Source organism: Gymnodraco acuticeps, unplaced genomic scaffold (genome assembly GCF_902827175.1).
Source record: "Gymnodraco acuticeps unplaced genomic scaffold, fGymAcu1.1, whole genome shotgun sequence".
NCBI lineage: Eukaryota > Metazoa > Chordata > Actinopteri > Perciformes > Bathydraconidae > Gymnodraco > Gymnodraco acuticeps.
This window is the reverse complement of record NW_022992351.1, coordinates 5,120,838-5,143,088: the sequence shown is the minus strand read 5'-3', so window position 1 is coordinate 5,143,088 and position 22,251 is coordinate 5,120,838. Positions and strand designations below refer to the sequence as shown.

Below are 22,251 nucleotides of genomic sequence, written 5' to 3'. Positions count from 1 at the left end.
CCCCAACCCTAGTTCAAAACTAACTGACCTTTTTCCATGGAGAACATTTCTTGTCTCTGGGTCGGAGGTGGCGTACCTGCATACTTGCCACCTCTGTTCCGTCGCACAAAGCAGGCCATGAGTACCACGAGGGTGAGGAGCGCCACAGCACACATGGTCCCGATGAACCAGCCCTGGGTGGAAAAACTGCTCTTCTGACCTACAGCACCTGTGTTTGCAAACAGAAAAGAGACACAGAGCTCAAAAATGTCCTTTACACATTGATTTATTTCAGTATGACCCCTTATGCACACAGCATCCAAGTCTAGGATAGACTTGGATGCTGTGTGCATAAGGGGTCATACTGAAATAAATCATGATGAATTGAGAGAGGATGCTCTCACAATCCCTTCAGCTAACACTCTCTTCTGAAGGAATATCAAATAGGAAATAACAAATGCACAGAGATGCAAGAAAAAAACTAAACTCACACATTCACCACAGTTGATATTTGTTTGTCAATTATATTTATGTGGCAGGTGGGAGATCGAATCTCTAAACTCTACAGACTGCGTCGCCTTTCTCTCCTCTCACCTTGTAATCGAGTTTGGATAACGTCTTCAAAAATGCTAGCGTTATCGAGCAGCCTCTTGGACATGAGGCGCACAGTGTACACCGTCCCAGGTTTGAGCCCATCAATAACATGGAAACTTTGAGAAGCGTTTACAGCCTCTGAAATCCGCCAGAAGCCATCACCTACACACAAGCAGCAAGTCTGTATTAGCATCCACGCTATCTAAAAAGAAGAAAGGATGAGCTATTGCCAACTACAGAATCGTTGTTGAGATATAAATCAAAAAATGTAAATAACTTTAAAAGCATGTTAATATATTTAAGGGTAATCATAGAAATAATGGTTGTAGCAATGCAGACGCTAGGCTTATGATATATGTTTATATAAAACCTTCTCAGTAGCATCTACACATGTGTTACCTAAAATTCCCATCAATGCTTAGCAGGAAAAGTAGCTTACTGTTATTCATATAAGCCACATAAAGCTCCCAGTCCTGCTGCTCTTCTATGGCAGTCCAGCTGATTTTGGCAAAGGTGTCACTCACATAAGAGCTTACGTTCAACAAGGCTGGAACTGATAAAGAGAGAAGAAATAGAAGGAGGAAAATAAAACACAGGCAGGCACAGAGAAAAGGAGAAAGAGGCAGGAAAATAGGATTAGCGGATCAAATAGCTTCCCCTGCAGCTTGAGCACAGTTCAGCTAGCAGAAACCCTTCAAGACGACAATTCAAAAGGAGACGCTGGGCCCCAGACTTAATTGAGTGGAGCTGGATTTTGGCTCATAAAGGTTAGATAGAGAGATCGTGGGCGGGAGTGACATAGTCTTCATTCTCTCTTAAGCAAAGCTGACATTTTCTGACGCCAACTCTAACATGGTCTATCAGAATAGATTGAAACGACTCCATGTCTCGAATCCTGTTGTTAGCTGAAAGTTGACGATACATCAAGAGGGGTTTACACAGGGGTTTCATTGGCTGTATATGTATGAGTGTGAGCTATATACCTAAAGGAAGATGAGTAGAATTGCCTGAGATAGAGCTGGGAAAAGAGAGAGAGCAGTTGTGGCCTGAAAGGAAAGAGAAGCCTCAGATGTTAGATTCCTGCTGCAAAGCTGTCAGGTCTAATGCTCTATATTGTGCAACAAGCGAGCTCTATAGACTACATGAAGGCAGGATTGTTAGAGCAACCGGGGAAACTAGATTAATGGAAGAAACTGTGCGACAACACTGAGGATGATAGTAAACACACCTTAACTGTTTGGGTCTAAATAGCACATGTGAATTCAAAGCGCAACTGTCAAAAACTGTTAAAAATAAATGTTCTGTATTTCCTGAGCTGTTAGTCAGGAAATACCCAAAAATATATCCAGTGGTGGAAAGTAACAGACTACATTCACCTTTTGACATATTTGTACTTTACTTGAGTATTTCTATTTAATGGTACTTTATATTTCTACCCCACTACATTTTAGAGGGAAATATTGTACTTCTTATTCCACAACATTTATTTTCACTCAGTTACTTTGTACATAAACAAATTATATGCTGATAAAATAAAAAAATAAATAAGTAAAATGGTAAATTCTACTATTAAGCTACACAGCACTTCAAGTATCTACATTTGGTCCACATCGACAAAACCACAATGCTAAAATGTTTTTACAAGTATAAAAACAGGATAGTATAACAACCATAATAATGAAATACTGTGATAAGTTCAATTTGCATGACGATTACTTTTATTTTTTAAACTTGGAGTAGGTTTAGATGATAATATTTCTGTACTTTTTATTATTCTGAATTGGGCCATTGTCCAGAATGAGTACTTTCTGTAGTTTAAATACATTTTCATGCTAATACTTTTGTAATTTTACTCACGTAACAATTCGAAATCAGGACTCTTACTTGTAGTGGAGTATTTTAAGTATTAGTTATTTATAGTATTAGTATTTGTACTTGTACTTAAGTAAAGGATGTGAGTGACTTCTTCCAACACTGACAATATCCATACAACTATTAAGGACAAACCTTTACTGAGGCTACAGCCAGCTATTTGCTACAACAACACACAACACACTTACACCCACACACACAACCTTGACTATGTCTACAACTACTTCTTCTATGTGAGCAGGGCAGTGGCTGCAGGCGGTAATACATACTGCTCTGAACAGGGGCACCAGCTGGAGTCGGGGACAAATCTTCAGAGGGATACAAAAATAAAATGAAATACAGCAGAAGATTACAGATATATGGAAAGCCAGCTTTAAGGTTTATAGACCAGGCATAAACTCACACACATGTACACCCACACACACAATTACGTGGGCAGTGCATCCTCATAAATACAACCGCACACAGGTGGATTTTGGATTTGATGACTGGTGGAGAGCTGCACCACGAGAGGGCTCCGTGGAGAAAAAAAACATCATACACTTTGTCCTCCCAATAAATGTGCTTTCTAATTGCAAGCAGGAAACAAGACATATTTCAACACATTTGTTTTTACCAGTTTAATTAAAAGGACTGTTCAACTGATATCCACAGACACACACATTTCTTAAACCTGCTTAACAAGAATAATATTCAGGTTTTTTTTTACCAACTGTGGGCAGCTACTACATGTCTGTGTCTGTTGGCCTTCTGTTGCTAAACAGGTATTATGCAGTATGTTTTGTTTAGTTGTTTTTAGTTTCAGGAAGGACAGCTAAATACTGAATCATGCTACTGTATACTGTACATCTCCATGGTCATACAGTCTACAGATAGACAAACAGTCATTGTATATACGTTGTCAACAGAACAGAACAGCAACAGAATCTGTATATGTGTTGCTTACTGACTGAGTTTGTCATTTTCCATTGTAACATGGAATTAATTTAAAACCACTGGTTTACTTTTTTGTAAAACATCATTTAATTCGCACATGTGGTTGCCTGTATTAATTCTCACGTTGTCCAGTGTAAACATTTTGAATATTAAAACGTATGACACTTCGCTAAACTGACAGATTGTTCTGCTCTGATTGTTGAATCCTTTACTGACTCTATTGAAGATGAACACCTCTTTATTATGGAGGGAAATGCTCCTATTTACTCTTTGTCACGTTTGCAGTCGGCTTTATCTCTGTTGCTTTGTTGAATCATGAGATCTATATTTTCCTCTTTCTGCCATTAGATCTTCTCTTTTCGTTTTTCCTGCTCATCTTTCTCACAGATGCTTCACGCCATCATTCTGTTGTGATGCTGTTCTGTCTCTCACTTCAGCCACTCTCTTTTTTTGTTCCAAGCCTTTCAAAGAGTCATGTGGTCACGCATCTGCTGAAACCTCTATGGCTGTTTTTTGTTCTGGTATGGCAATCTGTTTGTCCAGACCATTTTTGAAGCTATGATTTATCCTGACTTAATAATAAGCATTAAAAGCTCACCAGGTAAAGTTTGAAAGGAGCCATTCATAACCGCGGCTCAATAACTCACATACATTTATTTTTTCGCCATCACTCCATGACCCCCCATCATCAACTCTAGAATTATGGTGCCCCTGCTCTGTGCTATTGGCATCCATAAATCTGCTCTGGTGCATTGTGACTAACGTACCCCGAGCACAGCGCTCAGAACCGAACCGTTTATCTCCCCACCGAGCCCCCTACCAAACCACATTTACAAACAGTGCATCTAACGGCTCTCAGGTTGGACATACATCTACAAGATGCAGAGCATCTCTGAGGAAATTTAAAAGCCAGAGAGAAATGAATACCTTTTATTAAAACAACTTAGAAATGTGTACTACGAGGGCTGAAATTAACAGTTAAACTAAATGGTGGCAGGTAATGATTCCCATACTAGTCAGATTGCCTGAATTATTTGTTAAATTAAAGGTTAATAAAAAACTAAAACACATTAAAGTCACTAGCAAGTACACTGAACAAAAATATAAACGCAACACTTTTGTTTTTGCTCCCATTTTTCATGAGATGAACTCAAAGATCTAAAACATTTTCGATCTACACAAAATAACCATTTCTCTCAAATATTGTTCACAAATCTGAAAAAATCTGTGATAGTTATGTTATGATAGATATGTTTTAGATCTTTGAGTTCATCTCATGAAAAATGGGAGCAAAAACAAAAGTGTTGCGTTTATATTTTTGTTCAGTGTATAACATGCAATTCTGGCTTTGGCACACTCTAGTGAAAGAAACCATATGATGATAGCAAAACATACCAGAAGGCACACATTTTAACTAAAGAACTGTCATTAGCATTTTCTGAACGCTATAATGCTATACAATGTCAAAATGATTGGCTTCAGTGTAGATGACAGTGTAAAGTCAATTTGTTGGATAGGATCCTACAGGGATTTTTGTTCTATGAACTTATCAGCTCATTAATTCCCTCAGTTGAAATATATGACATCCTGAACAACCACCTGATGAAAACTGAAGGTCATTAAGAGATTGTGTAATATAAAATCCATCGCCATCATTTATCAACTATATGCAAGTGCTACAGATATCATGTTCAGCCACCAACAGGAAACGATGATCAGTCAGATTTAAGACATTTTCATGCCTCATTTAGGTGATGCCTTCAAAGAGTGTTATGTCAATTTTCATAGCTTTGCAGATGACACATGGTTATACATTTCAGTTGGGCCAAATAAAAAGAATGCTTTGCGTCCTTTATTTCGGCAATGAAAAACTAAATAAATACTATCTGAAGTCCAAAAAAAAGAAACAGAAATGCCTCTACACTCAGACATTGCATCATCAAAGAGGATTTTGGATCTCTAGCTCCCCAGATTGATTCAGACGTGTCTTTGAGTCCAAACTAAGCTTTGAATCGCAAATCAGCAGCAGTGCCAAAATAGCATTCTTTCACCCAATCAAGTTAATCTGTAATCCAACATCTCAGACAATGTGTGAAATACGGCACCAGGATACAGACACTCACAAGCTAGCAAAATGCCACAAAGCTAATGCATGCTCTCATCTCAAGCATACCATTGTAACTTCTCACTGCTCTTTTTTAAAGGAGTTGGAGGATAACATTATTCATAATGCTGCTGCTTGACTCCAAATCAAAACTATAAAAGCAAAACACACCACTCCTGTTTGTGGGCTATACTAGTTCCGAGTATCCTTCAAAAATATGTCTACAAAAATAAGTCCTGTAGCTTTTTTTACTAAAGCTCGAAATGACCATCGACTGCCTCTGCTGCTGCAGTTTTGTTGGATTTTTAAAACCACTATCATATGAAAACTGGCGCCGTAACTTTTGATACGCAAACTTTTGAAACACGATTTACTTGTTTCAATTAGTTCCCATCTCTATTCGAACATTATCTAATAATAACTAATCCTGGTGCTATGCTGTGGCTCCATTGTTACATTACTGATCCTTCTGTGCTTGTGTTTGCTCAGCTTCTATTCTCATTGTCTCTCTTCATTGTAAAGTAATTTAGTAAAATGTATTTGTGTGAAGGGCGAAATTGAAATAGTTTTCATCATTTCATCATTGACAGTGAAACTCTAAAGAGGCAGGAATATGTAAGAGATGCAAAGAACATTGCAACGGCATGGTATAAGTTTGTAGCGTCACAGTTTCGGTAATTTACAAGGTTTCTAAGCCTTGATATCATTTTTGATATCATTTTTGAGACTTGACAAACTGTCCTCTATAACAACAGAATATATTATGCCATTGTTTTTAAAGGCTGATTAGTACTTCCCGTAACTATTAAAATAATATTTTAAGGTATAGTACAGTTACTCCTAGAATAAATATGTCCACTCTGTAGTAATTAAATCTATATATTATTATAACTAGGTCTGACGTGTACTTCAAACTCTTTAATGGGGCTGTCATACCTTAAGCAATGCAAATGATATGTCATTAACAGATACACTGATCTCCTCCACTCACGTTCTAGGGCTACAGTGCTGCTCTCCTGGGTCAGCGGGGGGCCGCAGCCGGCTGCAGTGCAGGCGCGGAGGAGGAAGCGGTAGAGGCTCCCCCCCTCCAAACCATAGAGCTTCCACTGGGTGGTGTCAGCCCCGGTGATGTTGGTCTCCTGGGAGTCCACTACCTCTAGTGTGGTCTCATTAACTATAGAGGAGGGAGAAGGATGTCAGGTCAGTTCAACAGGCATGAGTGAGCCTCCGCCGGAAACACGTAGAAAAAAGTCATCGCGGTCGGCAAGTGTTGTATGTTAATGGGACACAACTATAATGAGAGTCAATGGATGACGGAGTGGGAAGATGAAGAGATGTCATGCTAGCTCATGCAGTAAGTGATATAGCAGATACGTGTCACGACAGGTGAGCTGAGAAGGAATACATTATGAAGAAAGCGGAGAGGAGATGAAAGGAGGAGATAGAGAGCTCAAGAGGAGATGGGTGGGAGCGTATAAACAAGTGTCAATAGATGAAAAGCAGCAGAGGAGGAGAGAGGGAGACAGAAACACAGATGGAGGATGTGGAGGAGATATTAAAAAAAACATGTGTGTAAAAGGAAGGGGAAAAATTACAGATAAAAGAAGTGATGGGTGGGAAAAAAAAGAAAGAAAAGAGATGAAGGAAAAAAATTAAGCATAAAACATAAGCAGTAGGAAGAAAATCAGAGGAGCAGCAATCACAAGCAGCATAAATTATCCCCAAACTTGCATTATAGATCAAAGTACAGTATGTGTGCAGACTGTAGAAAGCAACTAACTTCTCCAGAAACCCCCCCACGTTGAATTCATTACTGTGCCAATGTTGATATGCAGGTAACTGAATATATGCCAAGTCTGAGGTGTCGCTTGGGAAAATTGATGTTTGTTTGCAGCACGGAAAAAATGGAAATGTCATGTTTTAATGATTGTTGTAAGAAATATTCAAAGGTTAATTACACAGGGGATTCATGACTCAACTGGATATGTATATACTGTAGGATGACATATAACATTTAATCATATAATTAGCAGAAAACTCAATTTAAGATATGCTTGCAGAGTGAATCAATTCAACCCAAAAAACTTCCAACACACACGGACTGCATTGTGTGGGAATATGTGTGTAAAGCCTGACATCTGATATGGGAAAAAGCAGAAAGGAGAGGGGGACAGAGTGTATTGAAGAGCTGGCCAGACTCAGTGGGTGCTGGTGGAGGCGGCAAAGGGCTGTCTCTGCCTTCACATTTTACACAAAAGATTTCAGAAGGGTTTCAGGTTTTAATTCTGAAGACGGAAATGTACAGAGTACTAAATGCCAAATAATTTTGAATAAGAGGCACTTAAAAAGTAGTTGTTTTTTTAAAAAGGAAACCTGCAATCCTGGAGGATACAAGATAAGAAACACTTGTCAAACCACAATCTGTATTGAAGCAGGCTGCACAATTACGACCACTTAGCAGCTTTTAGTGTTAAACAGTCCTACCTAGTGTCTGGTATGATAACATTGAAGAGAAGAGGAGATGGAAGAAGGGTCATTGATTGTGTGTAGTATTTTTCCAGTGTTATAACATTCAACCTGTAGACTCAAAGATAAACTGTGGTGTCGCAGAGCACCAGCAGTGCAGCTACACTTTGGCTTACACTTCGCACACAGCGCCTTGCACTACAGATAAAGCTTGAGCTACAGCAAAGAGAAATCTATTCATGGGAAACATTACATAGGGCAAAAGGTCGACACTGAGTAAGTCAATGAGTAATTAGTCACGTGTGTGTGCGCGTGTGTGTGTGTGCGTGCGTGCGTGCGTGTACATACTGAGGTGGTGCTGCAGGAGATAACCAGTAAGGATGCCGTTGGCTTCCCGCGGCGGGCCCCACACCAGCAGTATGGAGTCTATCTGGGCGTTGGAGGCAGTCAGGATGGGTACTTGTGCAGGAGCTATAGGAGTGACAGTAATGTTAATGTGCAACTGTAAAGACATGTTTCAGTAGATCAAATTACATCAAAGGTCAGTGATTTTTCTCTGTTGTTTTAAGTGTCTTTTTATGGCTGATATTTCTTCTGTTATTTAAGCTTCCTTTTGCCTTTTCTTGTTTGTTAAACAGATGACTAACACACTGAAGACGCGTATATGACAATTTGCCTGTTTTTAGCAGCTTTGTCTTTTCACAAGGCTGCAACATGGAGCAGCCTTTCACAAGTATTTTCACGCACAAATTTCTTCCTCCTGGTCTCCAAGCTAAACATTATTGTCACCACTTTATTTCAGACCTGCTTTGATACCTTAAACAACTTTATTTGTAATTAGTGTGCCAGTAAAAAGTAGTAAAATCAAGTAGTCCTTGTTATTTTTTAACAAGATATGGTCTTTGACCCTCTGAAAAATCGAGAATCTATGAATATGCATAGATTTCATTATAAATTCTCAGTGTATGTGAACGATGGTTTTCAAGTGTCTGTGTTACACCTGTGTAAGTTGCAAACTATTGACAGTTGTGCAGATACAAATCCTGCTTTAAAGTAGACATTCAACTCTGATTTACAGTGAGCACAAAGACATGTCCTTCTTTTAGCAGCATACTATTATAAACTCATTCTAGCATAACACATGGCACATTTCTTATGCTATAACATCAAGCTCAAGTATCAAGGTTAAGTGACAAAATGCGAAAAATTGTGGCGGAGGACTTAACTATAAATTAAATCTGTGCTTTTGTTAAAAGTTATTGTTTTGTTGGTTGAATCACATTAAATATCATCATTTCCTAACGGGATTTTCTGCAAGCTTGACTGATATTCCTATAATGTACTTAGCAGAGTTATTTATAAGTGTGTGAGGAGCACCTGCATGTTGTGTGTTTGTGTCACCTCACCTCCCTCTGGAGTGTTGAATGTGACCGGGTCACTGTTGGGCCCATTGCCCTTCTTGTTGAAAACATTGACAGTGAGTCTGTACTCAGAGAAAGGCTTGAGGCCCGGCACGATGGCATGAGTCCTCTTCCCAGGAAAAGACAGGGACTGGCGCTCATCCAAAATGTTGTTCGGATTCAGCAAACTTCGTTTCCTCACCCAGTGAACCTGTAAAGGGGGAAGCAATGGAAGATTGTGATGAGGAACACGTCTTAACCGAGAGCAGAGAGAGGAGGGAGGGAAGAGAAAGATAGCGATAATGGCAGAACGGTGACAAAGACAAAGTTGAGGAGCAGCAATTAATGCCTGGTTTCCCTTTTAATTAGGCAGAAATCTGATATTAGACATCAAATATGAACTGTTAATGGGAGGTGTTGCTTTGTTCGTGTGATGGTGTGTGTCTGAGTAACTGTTTCCTATAGTCAGGTTGTCATTGTCCCTGCAAAGACACTGTTAATGCCTTCACAGGTGACAGTGAGTAAAAGGTGATTTAACATACATGTAGATATAAAAAGTATTTAATAATAATGTTTTATTTTTGTGGTCATTGCCATGATGATATTTGTTGAATTTAAATGACATATACTTTTATTTGTAGGAAACTGAGTTTTATGCTTTACAAGCCAAGTAATGTGTTACTATATAATCAGCATTACTTAGTTACCCTACTATCTAAAGCCCACTCTAGAATATTTAGTTCAGGGCTGTGTCTAAGATTTTCGGGATGTAACACCCAGAAACGAAAAGCATTCCCTATTGTGAGATCACATTATGAATTGTTTTGTCTTTCAATCGTCCATTATTCAAATAGCACTTATATAAAAAAAACTGTGAAAGTTAGTGGCGTCTCTTTTATCTTTTAGATCTGGTTTTGACACACTCAAGAGGCAAGTGAAAGGGGTTCAACCTTAGGAATATATGTTATAACGAGAAATATCTAACTGCACCAGGAAATCAATCCAGGCAATGTATTTTACTTGATTTGACTCTAATAACCCCTTTGTGCCTACAGCATGGCTCTGTTCAGACCTGGCATTAACATGCGATCACAAGCGGACAGCTTTAAGTACGTCAGGTCACATTTCAAAACGTCTCCATATTGCGTCTCTGGAGGGACCAGATGCGCTAAGATCTCTCTTCCCTGCTCAAACATGTAGCTGAGTTTTATTAAAACGAAATTATGACTGGTGTGCCAACAATGATTATCAGCAAAGTTATATCAACTTAATCTCAGAAGAAGAAGAAGAAGAAGAAGAAGAAGAAGAAGAAGAAGAAGAAGAAGAAGAAGAAGAAGAAGAATACGATAAGAGAGAATAATAAGAAGACAGAAGAACGAAGAAGCAAGAAGAAAGAAGCAGAATAAGAAGAAGAAGCAGAGCAGAGACAAGAAGAATCAGAATCCGAGAAGAAGAAGAAGAAGAAGAAGAAAGAAGAAGAAGAAGAAGAAGAAGAAGAAGAAGAAGAAGAAGAAGACATTAATCCCTGACAGGGAAATGTCTTTCTCCACTCTGTTGTGTTTACACACATTACACAAACAGAGGATATACATGCACACACGCAACCCCATGCAGATAGGAGAGGTGGCAGAGCAGAGAGGATGCCAGGTACCCGGCACAAAGGGAGCAGTTTTGAGGTGGCCTAGGAGGTGAATTGGCACCTCTCCTGCTACCTCCTTTTTTCATTTTCTTTGTTGTTCTATGCACAGCTCGATGTGTTTGGATGCACTGCACTCAAGCAGATATTAATTGTTTATTTATATTTTTAGAAGCAGCGCTGCAAAATGAATATGGAAACAAGATTTCATCATTTTACAAGGCTTATCTCATATAAACCAAAGTGATTACTATATTTAATAAGAAGCTTTGATATTCAGAGTTTCTCTGCTGCTATTGAAATTCTGCAGTTACACAACTTCGTCTGAAAGAAATCAGGTTCCAGGACCATAAAAACAACGTACATGGTAGCCCCCGAGATGACCTCTCACTGTGGCGGCGGGGGCGGGGGTCCAGCTAACTCTCAAAACAGTGGTGTTGATCACCTCCACCGCTATGTCCCGTGGTGCTGCGGTCGGGACTGGAGAACAGAAAGAGTTAGGTCAGGAAAACAGACGCACTGCTAACAGCAGGATACCTTTGAAGCAACTCTTTAACAATACCATTTACAGCTGTAAAGAAAGAAAATCAACTGAAGAAATACTTGCAGATACAGAGGGTTAAACAACAAAATAATCATGTTGGACAAAAACGCTCTCATCGATGGTGGTCTGACCTGTTATGTTGAAGCCATAACAGGTCATTATTCTTGTTCAGGCTGTGCTGAAATTAGCTTTTTTGCTGGTTTTGGTAGCAAATAAAACGGAGAAGCTGGTTGTCGTTTGCACAAATACAAACTCAGCAGGACACCAACTGAGGCAGATTTGTCGTTTTTTCTTCTTCAGTAAGGACAAAAACAACACCAAACATGAAATTAAAACACTCTCTATATGTCTGCTCTACAATTGACTGAACTGGGAGTAGGAAAGGAGAGAAGCACAGCAGAGACAGGGAAGCAGCCATTGGGCTTCAATAGGCCCAAAGCGAAAAGTGTGTCGTGATCTGTCAAATCTCCCACAGCTTCTGAGACAGAAGTGGACATTTGACACCCCTCTGCTCTACAAAGGTTATCTGCCACCTGCTGGATTTAGCACAGAAGTTTTTTTTTCTAAGCAGAGGGGGAGGAAAAGTCACTACTGCACAGGGTTAAAAACCATGAGAAAAAGAAAGAACTTAACCTGACACATTTTCCCGCAGACAATGCCAAAAGACGACTGAAGACGGTGTTGGATTTGATAACACAAAGAGTTCAAAGTAAGTCAAAAGCAAAACAACAGCTACTGTACATGTACTAGTTCAGCCTTAAGGGTATGTTTTAAAGAACAAGTGAAGTGAGTAGCATGTACACATAGATTGAAATATGATAATGACAGTATATATGTTTGAGGAAGTCTTACGTTTGCATCACACTCACCATCTTCTCCAGAGTAACCAGTGACGATTTTAGGTTCTGGCCCCCAGCCATGGCTGTTCCTGCTCTGAATTTCGATCTCGTAGGGGACAAACGTGGACGTGTTCCTCACGACAAAGGAGTGTCTGTTGACCATATGCAACTTCCATTCATCTCCCACCCCCAGTTTTCTATAGCGCACCCTGTACTCGAGGCCTGGGCCATTGTGTTCAATTGGCAACAGCGGCTACAAGAGGATAGAGTGTTGATGTCTTAGAAATATAATCAAAATACAATAATATCAGTTGTTTATATTTGTATACAGATCCATAATATATACCTTACCTCCCAGCTAATGTCCATTTGATTAGGAGAATGGCCTTGAATTTTGATGTTTTCTGGGTTTTTTTCAGGAGCTTTGAACAGAAATGTAAAATAATATAATGAATATATAGAAAAATAGCATGATTGAGTGAATCTAACTATTTTGACTCTTGTCTTTTACTGCCAAAATGCAAATATCCCTCAATGTTGTTCAGCTAAAACAGAATATTTGGTAGTTGTAGCACAAGTATCCTTATTTGACACACAAGCATATTCAAATGAGAGTCATGATTAAGCAGCATCGTGTGCTGGAGCTGATAATTGGCGATTTAAGGGCTTCCGAGACCCAAATATATCCATACCCCCCACTGCAAGAAAAAGTCCAATGGAATAAGGTTGGCCTCTCCACTCAGCAACTCTCTGCACTTTTCACAAATTGTTAAAACTTTGCATGCTTTCACAATCAACAGAGACCCAAAGCAGAACATGATAATTAAAGGGAGCGAGTCTCACCAGCAGGGGGTGTTTTGTGTCTCTCAGTGGGCTCACTGGGGGGTCCAGGTCCAACAGCATTAACAGCATACACTCTGAACTGGTAGTTAAGGTTACCATGTAGTGCCAGCTCCGCTGTTGCCTGGTTACCGGGGACTTTCTGTAGCTCCCGCCACCTTCCGGGCTCCCATTGGCTCTCCTCGTACTCCACTATAAACTCTGTGCTCACAGACGAGAGAAGAAATCCTCATGATCAGTCACTGTACAACAGATCATCAATACAGCTGAGAAAGCATGCTTCACACTCCTTTGATTCTTTTCTAAAGTCCAACATACATTATGTCTACAGTTCATGTTCCACACTTTCTCAAAATAAATAAAGGAACAATTGAACGTTCTCATAAACACCTTTTCTTAGAGTTTGCTCATATCAGTGCGTTAATTACAAAGCTTGTCAGGGGTGATTAGGTTTAGCACAAAGCTCAAGGGTTGTTGGTACACACATTTTTTTAAACTCAACCTAAAAAGTTAAGAAATATCAATGTTTCATTGACCCCAAAAGGCCAAAAGAAAGTTATAGTTTCAGGTTTACATACATTTTATTTTTATAGGAACATTTTTAACCAAGTAAAATGACGATATTATACATATCTAAGTGGTGTCATGAACAGAGCTGTTAAATTCTCCAGCAACCTAGTGCCTTTTCAGTAGTCCTCTCCAATCGTTTCTCATCTTTAATGAACCATTAGATGTTTTTTATCGAGCTCAAGAATTATAGTTTTTTTGACTACTAGACTTAACCACTCTTTGTCGAAAAATCCACTAATGCAATTGCTCCTTAATGTCAAATGTGCACAATCATTCTGCCACGTAGGTGTGTCAAAAATGAAGTTTCGAACATCACTGTTAACAACTTGTTACTGAATGTTCATCATGTAGGGTAAAATAAATGAGTAAACAAGGGAGTGATTTCATGCAAAGCCTTTTGGCAATTTCCAAGGTAAATTAATCATCCATCCATCCATCCATCTTCTCCCGCTTATCCGTGGTCGGGTCGCGGGGGTAGCAGTTCCAGCAGAGAGCCCCAAACTTTCTTTTCCCTGGCGACATCAACCAGCTCTGACTGGGGGATCCCAAGGCGCTCCCAGGCCAGCGAAGAGATATAATCCCTCCACCTGGTCCTAGGTCTACCCCTTGGTCTCTTCCCAGCTGGACGTGCCTGGAACACCTCCCTAGGGAGGCGCCCAGGTGGCATCCTAACTAGGTGCCCCGAACCACCTCAACTGGCTCCTTTCGACGCGAAGGAGGAGCGGCTCAACTCCGAGTCCCTCCCTGATGACCGAACTTCTCACCTTATCCCTAAGGGAGACACCAGCCACCCTGCGGAGAAAACCCATCTCGGCCGCTTGTATCCGCGATCTCGTTCTTTCGGTCATGACCCATCCTTCATGACCATAGGTGAGGGTAGGAACGAAAATGGCCCGGAAGACCGAGAGCTTTGCCTTCTGGCTCAGCTCCCTTTTCGTCACAACGGTGCGGTAAAGCGACTGCAGTACCGCTCCCGCTGCTCCGATTCTCCGGCCCATCTCACGCTCCATTGTTCCCTCACTCGAGAACAAGACCCCGAGATACTTGAACTCCTTCACTTGGGGTAAGGACTCATTCCCTACCTGGAGTGGACAGTCCATCGGTTTCCTGCTGAGAACCATGGCCTCAGATTTGGAGGTGCTGATCCTCATCCCAGCCGCTTCACACTCGGTTGCGAACCGATCCAGTGAGTGCTGAAGGTCGCAGACCGATGAAGCCATTAGAACCACATCATCTGCAAAAAGCAGTGGTGCAATCCTTAGTCCACCGAACTGCAGACCCCCCTCCCCCATGACTACGCCTCGAAATCCGATCCATGTATATTACAAACAGGATTGGTGACAAAGCGCAGCCCTGGCGGAGGCCAACCCTCACCGGAAATGGGTCCGACTTACTGCCGAGGACCCGGACACAGCTCTCGCTTTGGGAGTACAGAGATTGGATGGCCCTGAGTAGAGACCCTCTCACCCCATACTCCCGCAGCACCTCCCACAGTAACTCCCTGGGAACTCGGTCATACGCCTTCTCCAAGTCTACAAAACACATGTAGACCGGATAAGCGTACTCCCAGGCCCCCTCCAGGATCCTTGCAAGAGTAAAAAGCTGATCCGTCGTTCCACGACCAGGACGGAATCCGCATTGTTCCTCCTCAATCTGAGGTTCGACAATCGGCCTGACCCTCCTTTCGAGTACCTTAGAGTAAACTTTCCCGGGGAGGCTGAGTAGTGTGATGCCTCTGTAATTGGCACACACCCTCTGATCCCCCTTTTTAAATAGGGGAACCACCACCCCGGTCTGCCACTCCTTCGGTACTGTTTCCGACTTCCACGCAACGTTGATGAGACGTGTCAACCATGACAGTCCCTCAACACCCAGAGCCTTCAGCATTTCCGGGCGGATCTCATCCACCCCCGGGGCTTTGCCACTGTGGAGTTGTTTGACGACCTCAGTGACCTCCCCCCGGGAGATTGGTGTTGATCCCCCGTCATACTCCAGCTCTGCCTCTAACATAGAGGGCGGAGTTGTCGGGTTCAGGAGTTCCTCAAAGTGTTCCTTCCAACGCCCTAACACTCCATCAGTTGAGGTCAACAACGTCCCATCCTTACTGTACACAGCTTGGATGGTTCCCTGCTTCCCCCTCCTGAGGTGTCGGACAGTTTTCCAGAACAACTTTGGTGCCGCCCGAAAGTCCTTCTCCATGTCTTCTCCGAACTTCTCCCACACCCGCTGCTTTGCCTCGGCCACGGATGAGGCTGCTGCCCTTCGGGCCTGTCGGTACCTTGCAACTGCCTCGGGAGTCCCCCGGGATAACAAATCCCTGAAGGCCTCCTTCTTCAGTCGGACGGCTTCCCTGACCACCGGTGTCCACCAGGAGGTTCGAGGGTTACCGCCCCTTGAGGCACCTAGGACCTTGAGACCACAGCTCCCCGCCGCGGCTTCGGCAATAGAGGCTTTGAACACCGACCACTCTGGTTCAATGTCCCCAACCTCCACAGGAATGCCCGAAAAGCTCCGCCGGAGGTGTGAGTTGAAGGCCTCCTGAACTTGGGCCTCCTCCAGACGTTCCCAGTTCACCCGAACTACACGTTTGGGCTTACCAGGTCTATCCAGAGGCTTCCCCCGCCACTCGACCCAACTCACCACCAGATGGTGATCAGTTGACAACTCCGCCCCTCTCTTTACCCGAGTGTCCAAAACATACGGCCTCAGGTCCGATGATACGATAACGAAATCGATCATGGACCTTCTGCCTAGGGTGCTCTGGTACCACGTACACTTATGAGCATCCTTATGTTCGAACATGGTGTTTGTTATGGCCAATCCATGACTAGCACAGAAGTCCATTAATCAGATCATTTTAATATTTCTTCACACACATTCACTTGGTGCTTATAGCCAAACTGATCCACGGATATCGTTTAGAGAATTTCTGGCCTCATAACTCATGTGTGCTGCTACAAGATGTTTAATTAAACACAAAACAGCACATTTTACACTAACAAAGGATCTTCTTCAGGCATGTCTATTCTGATCATAGATAACACACATCAAAGCACATAAACACTACAAGGACACACTTGATATAACATATTTTCATCACAAGTTTCCAAAAATAAATGAGACCCTTTTTGAAGTATAAATGAGACACAAGCTTCTGTGCCAGGTTCCTGAACACTTCACTGCCACTTGCAGCCTTTTCTTGTGAAATAACTTTAGTTAGCACTTAACAGTGATCAATGCAGCCGAATCTGTTCACTCTCAGAGAAAACATGACAATGCGCAGCATCTAGATTTTAACTTGTATCAAAGAACATTTGTAATGGAGGGTTTAACACTAGTCTGCAGACTTTAGGTGTTAAAGTTCAACTTATTTACGTGTTAGGGATTGTTCATCCAGACAGCACTCACTGAACAAAATTAGCTGAAAGTGCCAGTAGGTGTGCAGGGATATTAAAGTACTGTACTTGTACAAGCTACTTGTTTCCAACTTAATTATTTCCATTGTTATATATATTTATATTTTTTTGTACTTGTGACTACACTGCATTTATTTTAAAGCTTTAGTTACTACTTTTCAGATTCAGAATCATAATACAAAGTATACTCTCAGAAATTCTGAAGAAATATAATGGATTAAGCTAATCAGCTTTATGTAGAGTAGTTAAAATGTCCTCCTTACCAGCTACTATATTTAGGTAATGAACACATTAATGCATCTTATTATATTTATGATTCTGAATTCCAGTTGTGAGTACTTTTAAATGAACTAATTTAAATATATTTTAAGCACTATTGTACTTTTACTTTAATTTTAATGCAGAATTTGAGTACTTCTAATTTGAGACATTTATTTTTACATTATATGATTGCTACTTAAGTAAAATATAATTGGGTGTGAGCATGTAAATCATGTATCTGCTAATATCCTATTATGTTGTTTTCTACAGTAACTGCAGAAAAACATTCTATTCCATTCACTCAACCTACACAACTTTTTTCCTCACTCTATTTATTTTGAAATACCATAATTAAAAAGTAATTACATCGTTATGTGGGCTGTAAACTTAATTGTAACAACTAATAGTCACAGCAGGTCACAGCTGTTGATGACCCCTGAGAACATGTTGTTTTTCTGTTGCATTATTTAGCACCACTAACACCTATTTTCAGACATCAGCTGTTCTACTTCTTCTACACTAACTGTTCACCTCTCACAGAGCTGTTGTGATCACTCCCGGATATCCAATACAGGCTAATATTCCTCGGACTCTGAAGTTCTGAAATCTCTACTATTTTGGGAGCATCGGGAACATCTGCAAAACAAAACAAATACAACAGGATCAAAAGTCAATTTATAATCTGAAACATGTAGAGAGCTGAAACATTACAATGACATCAAAACCACAATGCAACCCACTGTTTTCAAATATTTATAACACTGTCTATATTCTGAGCCCTTTCAAGGAATGTCTAGTCAATAATGAATGATATTCCATACTATATTATTTACACAACCATCTCACCCAGCACGGTGAGCAGTGCAGTGGCATTGTCCTCATCGAGGCTGGTTCTGGCAACGCACGTGTACGCTCCCTGATCGCTCAGGTTCACACTCATGATTTGCAGCATGCCATAGTCCGCAAAGTATCTGAACATAAAAATGCATTTGTTAGTACATAGATAGAATTCAAGTTCAATTAATTAAACAGTCAGAAAGCATCTTGCACCTCCGGCAAAAGCTACACAATCCTCTGCATTGTTAATAATGAAGTAAAATAGGAAACGCTTTTTCTTAAATCTTCATCAAAATGAACATAGTGCTAGATAATTATAGATTATTATGTGCTAGGTCGTTTAAAATGCAATAGTTTCTGCTAGAGCCTTTCCAGCTTTCTAGTAAATCTTACAAAAAATGTGTTGTTTTTTCTTAGATAACAACCTACGCACTAAGCAGGCCAGCAAAGACTTGGCAGAGGTAATCAGGCAATTTATTAAGTAGACAAAAAATTGCAAAATCCCCTGTCTTTGACCATCTACTGAGTAGGATAAGCACAAAGCTTTCTGGACCTGTAATGCATTTTTTCTCCTGAGGATAAGCAAAGAGATAAAGACTCAGAACAAACCCATTTTAGGAGAAAAAAAACACTTGAAAACGAATGGAAACACTTTCAAACCTCAGGAGCCTACCTGGAATTTTCTTCAGACAAAAGTGGGATCTCTTCACCATCCTTCCTCCATACCACCTCAAACGTGCTCTGCAGGCTTTTATCATACTCTGCCTGGCACATCAGCTGGGCTGTGGTGCCACTGATGACCTGCACGTCCTGAGGTGGGTATACTATGTGTGTAGGGTCTAAAGATAAGAACAAATCCCAAGAACAAAAACACATCAAAAAAGATAAGATAGGGTGCAGCCAGAGAGAATAATGATTTATAATGCCTGCATGCTGCAAATGAGATGCATGTATTTGAAGTTCAGCCAATTTATTTAGTTTATTAATGTGTCCCTCTCGCAGTAACTGCCTCCTCGATGGAAATGTACGGATTTTGCTCAATACATTTCATGGTGATTTTCATTCATGAAAAATAGATTTCAAAATATGTTCCACCACATTATTATTTATGCAGCATCTTCTTATACTACCAATCAATAAAAGATGAATTGTTGGTCTGGATGCTAAGATATTTATTGGCTTTCTAGCACAAGCATGTTTCAACAGACCTTACAGACCACCTAGTTCCCAGCTAGCGGGGAACGTTCTCACAACTTTGGCTAACATTAACTACAGGTTCTAATAATGTTTTAAAGAAACGTTTGAATCTTTTTAGGATGTTTATTATTTCAAATAATGTTCCTATAAGCAGGGGTGCACATCACTTTTTTGCCCTGGTTCTCAAAGGAGCACCTGGAGATGTTGCTTGGTGCTCATCCTTAAAATGAAATAAACCGTAACTTTTGAGGGGGTCTTTATTTGCCAGACACACGGCACTGAACACACATGCAGAGGTGAACACAGAACACACATGCAGAGGTGAACACAAGACAACATTAGCACGAGCAGTAATCCTACAAGCTGTCATCACTACCCTCCTGACTGTTCTCCTCACTGTCTTCCTCTCTGTCAGACATGGTAGCTGATGATGTAGGCCTACTACTTTCTCTCTGGTTGAGTCTGTGATTAGCTGCTTGCATCCACAAGTCAACAGCTGGGTTTGGGTCGAAAGTCTCTGTTGTCATCTTAGACAAGTGGATGTAATCAAATAAGTATGTGAACATAACCAATAACCTACCATAGCCAATAACAAATGGATGTAACTTATTTTATTTGTGTTGTTTCATATCTTATTTTACCTTAAAAAAAAAAAAATGTATCTCTCCAGTTTTATAGGATATTTTTGGTTACTGTCCTATAGTATACATTGGAATGATTTCAAACCTGTTTATCCCAATAATTATAAAGGAGTGCCTTGGAAATATGTGTTTACATAAATTGTGACCAAATCGTTTGAACTTAGACTAACGTTAACTATCTAAACACTCAAGAGTCCTTTACCTCACTGAGCTGTATTATCAGCCTCTCAGTCTGACTGGAGAGGACTCTCTCTCCACATTATTCTAGAAACATCTTCTTCTTATATCCGTTAGAGCAGCTAGCACCAGATTCTAATAACAGCGCCGGTACCGGTGCACCCTCCCTCTCTCCCTCACTCACTCGCATTTTGGCTGTGAGCTGCGGTTGCCAGATAAGCCAACATCCCCCATTTTCATCACTTACAGCGCCCATCGTATAGGGCAAATGAAACGTGTAACCGGGGTGAAAAGGGTATACATTTACTTAATTGTGAATATCGTTACATCAAGGCCGAAAATTAGGATGAGCACCAATGGCCAAAAAAATGTTTTTCCCTCCCAAAACTGCCAGCGCAGCGCCTCCACAGATCTGGCGCCCTAGGCGAACATCGATTACGCCTGTGCTACGGGCCGGCCCTGAGTTCATATCTTTATATATACAGTCTATGGTTCATATGCAACTCGCAAATATCTTTCTCTCTTCTCTCTCCTCTCTTCTCTCTCTCTCCTCCCTTCTCTCTCTCCCTCTTCTCCCTCTCCCTCTCTCTCTCTCAATGTTGGTGCGCAAATGCGGACCAGTTATGTGCAGCCCTGCCTATAAGGTTTAAGGTTAACTAAGACATAACGTTTTAACTGCAACATTCAGAGGATGTTTTGAGGATGTTATTGAGGCCTGAGATGACAGAAAGTGTTTTATAAAATGTTCCTTTAATGTAATATGTTGACAAAGTGGAACGTTTTGCCTGCAACATTCTAAGGATGTGTTTTGGACGTTGTTGGGGTAACACATTAAAGATATTCTTTATAAAACGTTCCCTCAATGTTACATGATAACAAATTAAGATCATTCTCCAAGAAACATTCTGAAAATGTTTTCAGGATGTTATTCTTTTTTTATAAAATGTTCCTGTGATGGCAAATATGAACACGGTCATGATCAACATCAGATTTATTTCTAGAGCGCTTTAAAAAACAAACTTGTTGCATTTGTTTGAAAAATCTGATGTCACCATATTTTCCTTTTGAAAAAAACAAGCAAGCACGTAATTCATGATAAGCTGTAAGCAGATATTGCATGTTTGTGGTGGCATGTGTGAGTTCCCAGATAGACATTGTTGGTTCTCAAAAATTCTGAGAATGTTACCATTCATTGTTCTAGGAATGTTTTCAGCGGGACGTTTTATTTTGGTTTCCAGAATGTTCTTCTGAAAGGTAGGATAACGTTCTTTAAAAACATTCTTCACATTTTTGGTGATAACTTTCTTAAGATGTATGAGCGCATTGAGACAATGAATAGGACGTATAAAAACTAATTTGCATGCCAATATTCACTCACATGCACTAATCACACTAAGGTATGAAGGCCCACAGTATTCATAATATCATAAGTGTAAAATATCAGAAAATAATCACACTTTTTTCTGACTATAGGTTGTGTCTCGTATGTAGGTTCTAACTGTTAGATAAGCTATCTGGCCGTGTGTGGTTTGTGAGGGCTGCGTATAAACAGTGTCCGCTGTTTATGCATATTGGATACAAATAGTTATTGCACCCTTTAGATTTGAGACCAACAGACATATAGAATAACAGACTGACTGTCACTGTTAGTGTTTGTATGTGTTTGTTTCTACTGTGTGTCTCTCTCTCTCTCTCTCTCTCTCTCCTCCCCCCCCCCCCCCCCCTGCCTACTTTCACCAGCTGATTCCGAGTCTGATTCTGGGTCCCCTCCAGTACATGTGACACCGACAGAGACTTGTACTAGCTGCTGGTCGCATTTTTAAAAAGAAAAAGAAAAAAAAAGACTTCTGATAAATCGGAACGACAAAGCACGTTATCCTACTCTAAAATAATAACATTCTGGCAACATGAACAAATCTAACTTGCAGCTGAAAACGTTTTA

General features: G+C 40.6%; 1 protein-coding gene across 3 annotated transcripts in view; it reads right to left on the bottom strand.

Moving 5' to 3' along the window:
• Positions 1-22,251, bottom strand: part of LOC117541943 (neural cell adhesion molecule L1-like protein) — a 62,548-nt gene that overhangs the window by 6,456 nt on the left and 33,841 nt on the right. For 2 of the 3 annotated variants that reach the window (XM_034209308.1, XM_034209307.1), the window contains exons 10-23: positions 18,968-19,133; positions 18,304-18,428; positions 17,989-18,093; positions 13,214-13,411; positions 12,722-12,792; positions 12,401-12,623; positions 11,352-11,467; positions 9,358-9,562; positions 8,300-8,422; positions 6,477-6,659; positions 2,715-2,753; positions 1,013-1,126; positions 574-735; positions 29-208 (exon numbers count right to left, since the gene is read on the bottom strand). In XM_034209308.1, coding sequence (XP_034065199.1) covers positions 29-208; positions 574-735; positions 1,013-1,126; positions 2,715-2,753; positions 6,477-6,659; positions 8,300-8,422; positions 9,358-9,562; positions 11,352-11,467; positions 12,401-12,623; positions 12,722-12,792; positions 13,214-13,411; positions 17,989-18,093; positions 18,304-18,428; positions 18,968-19,133 — 2,010 coding nt within the window. The remainder of the gene's footprint in view (positions 1-28; positions 209-573; positions 736-1,012; positions 1,127-2,714; positions 2,754-6,476; positions 6,660-8,299; positions 8,423-9,357; positions 9,563-11,351; positions 11,468-12,400; positions 12,624-12,721; positions 12,793-13,213; positions 13,412-17,988; positions 18,094-18,303; positions 18,429-18,967; positions 19,134-22,251) is intronic. The other variant, XM_034209309.1, reaches the window with a different exon arrangement.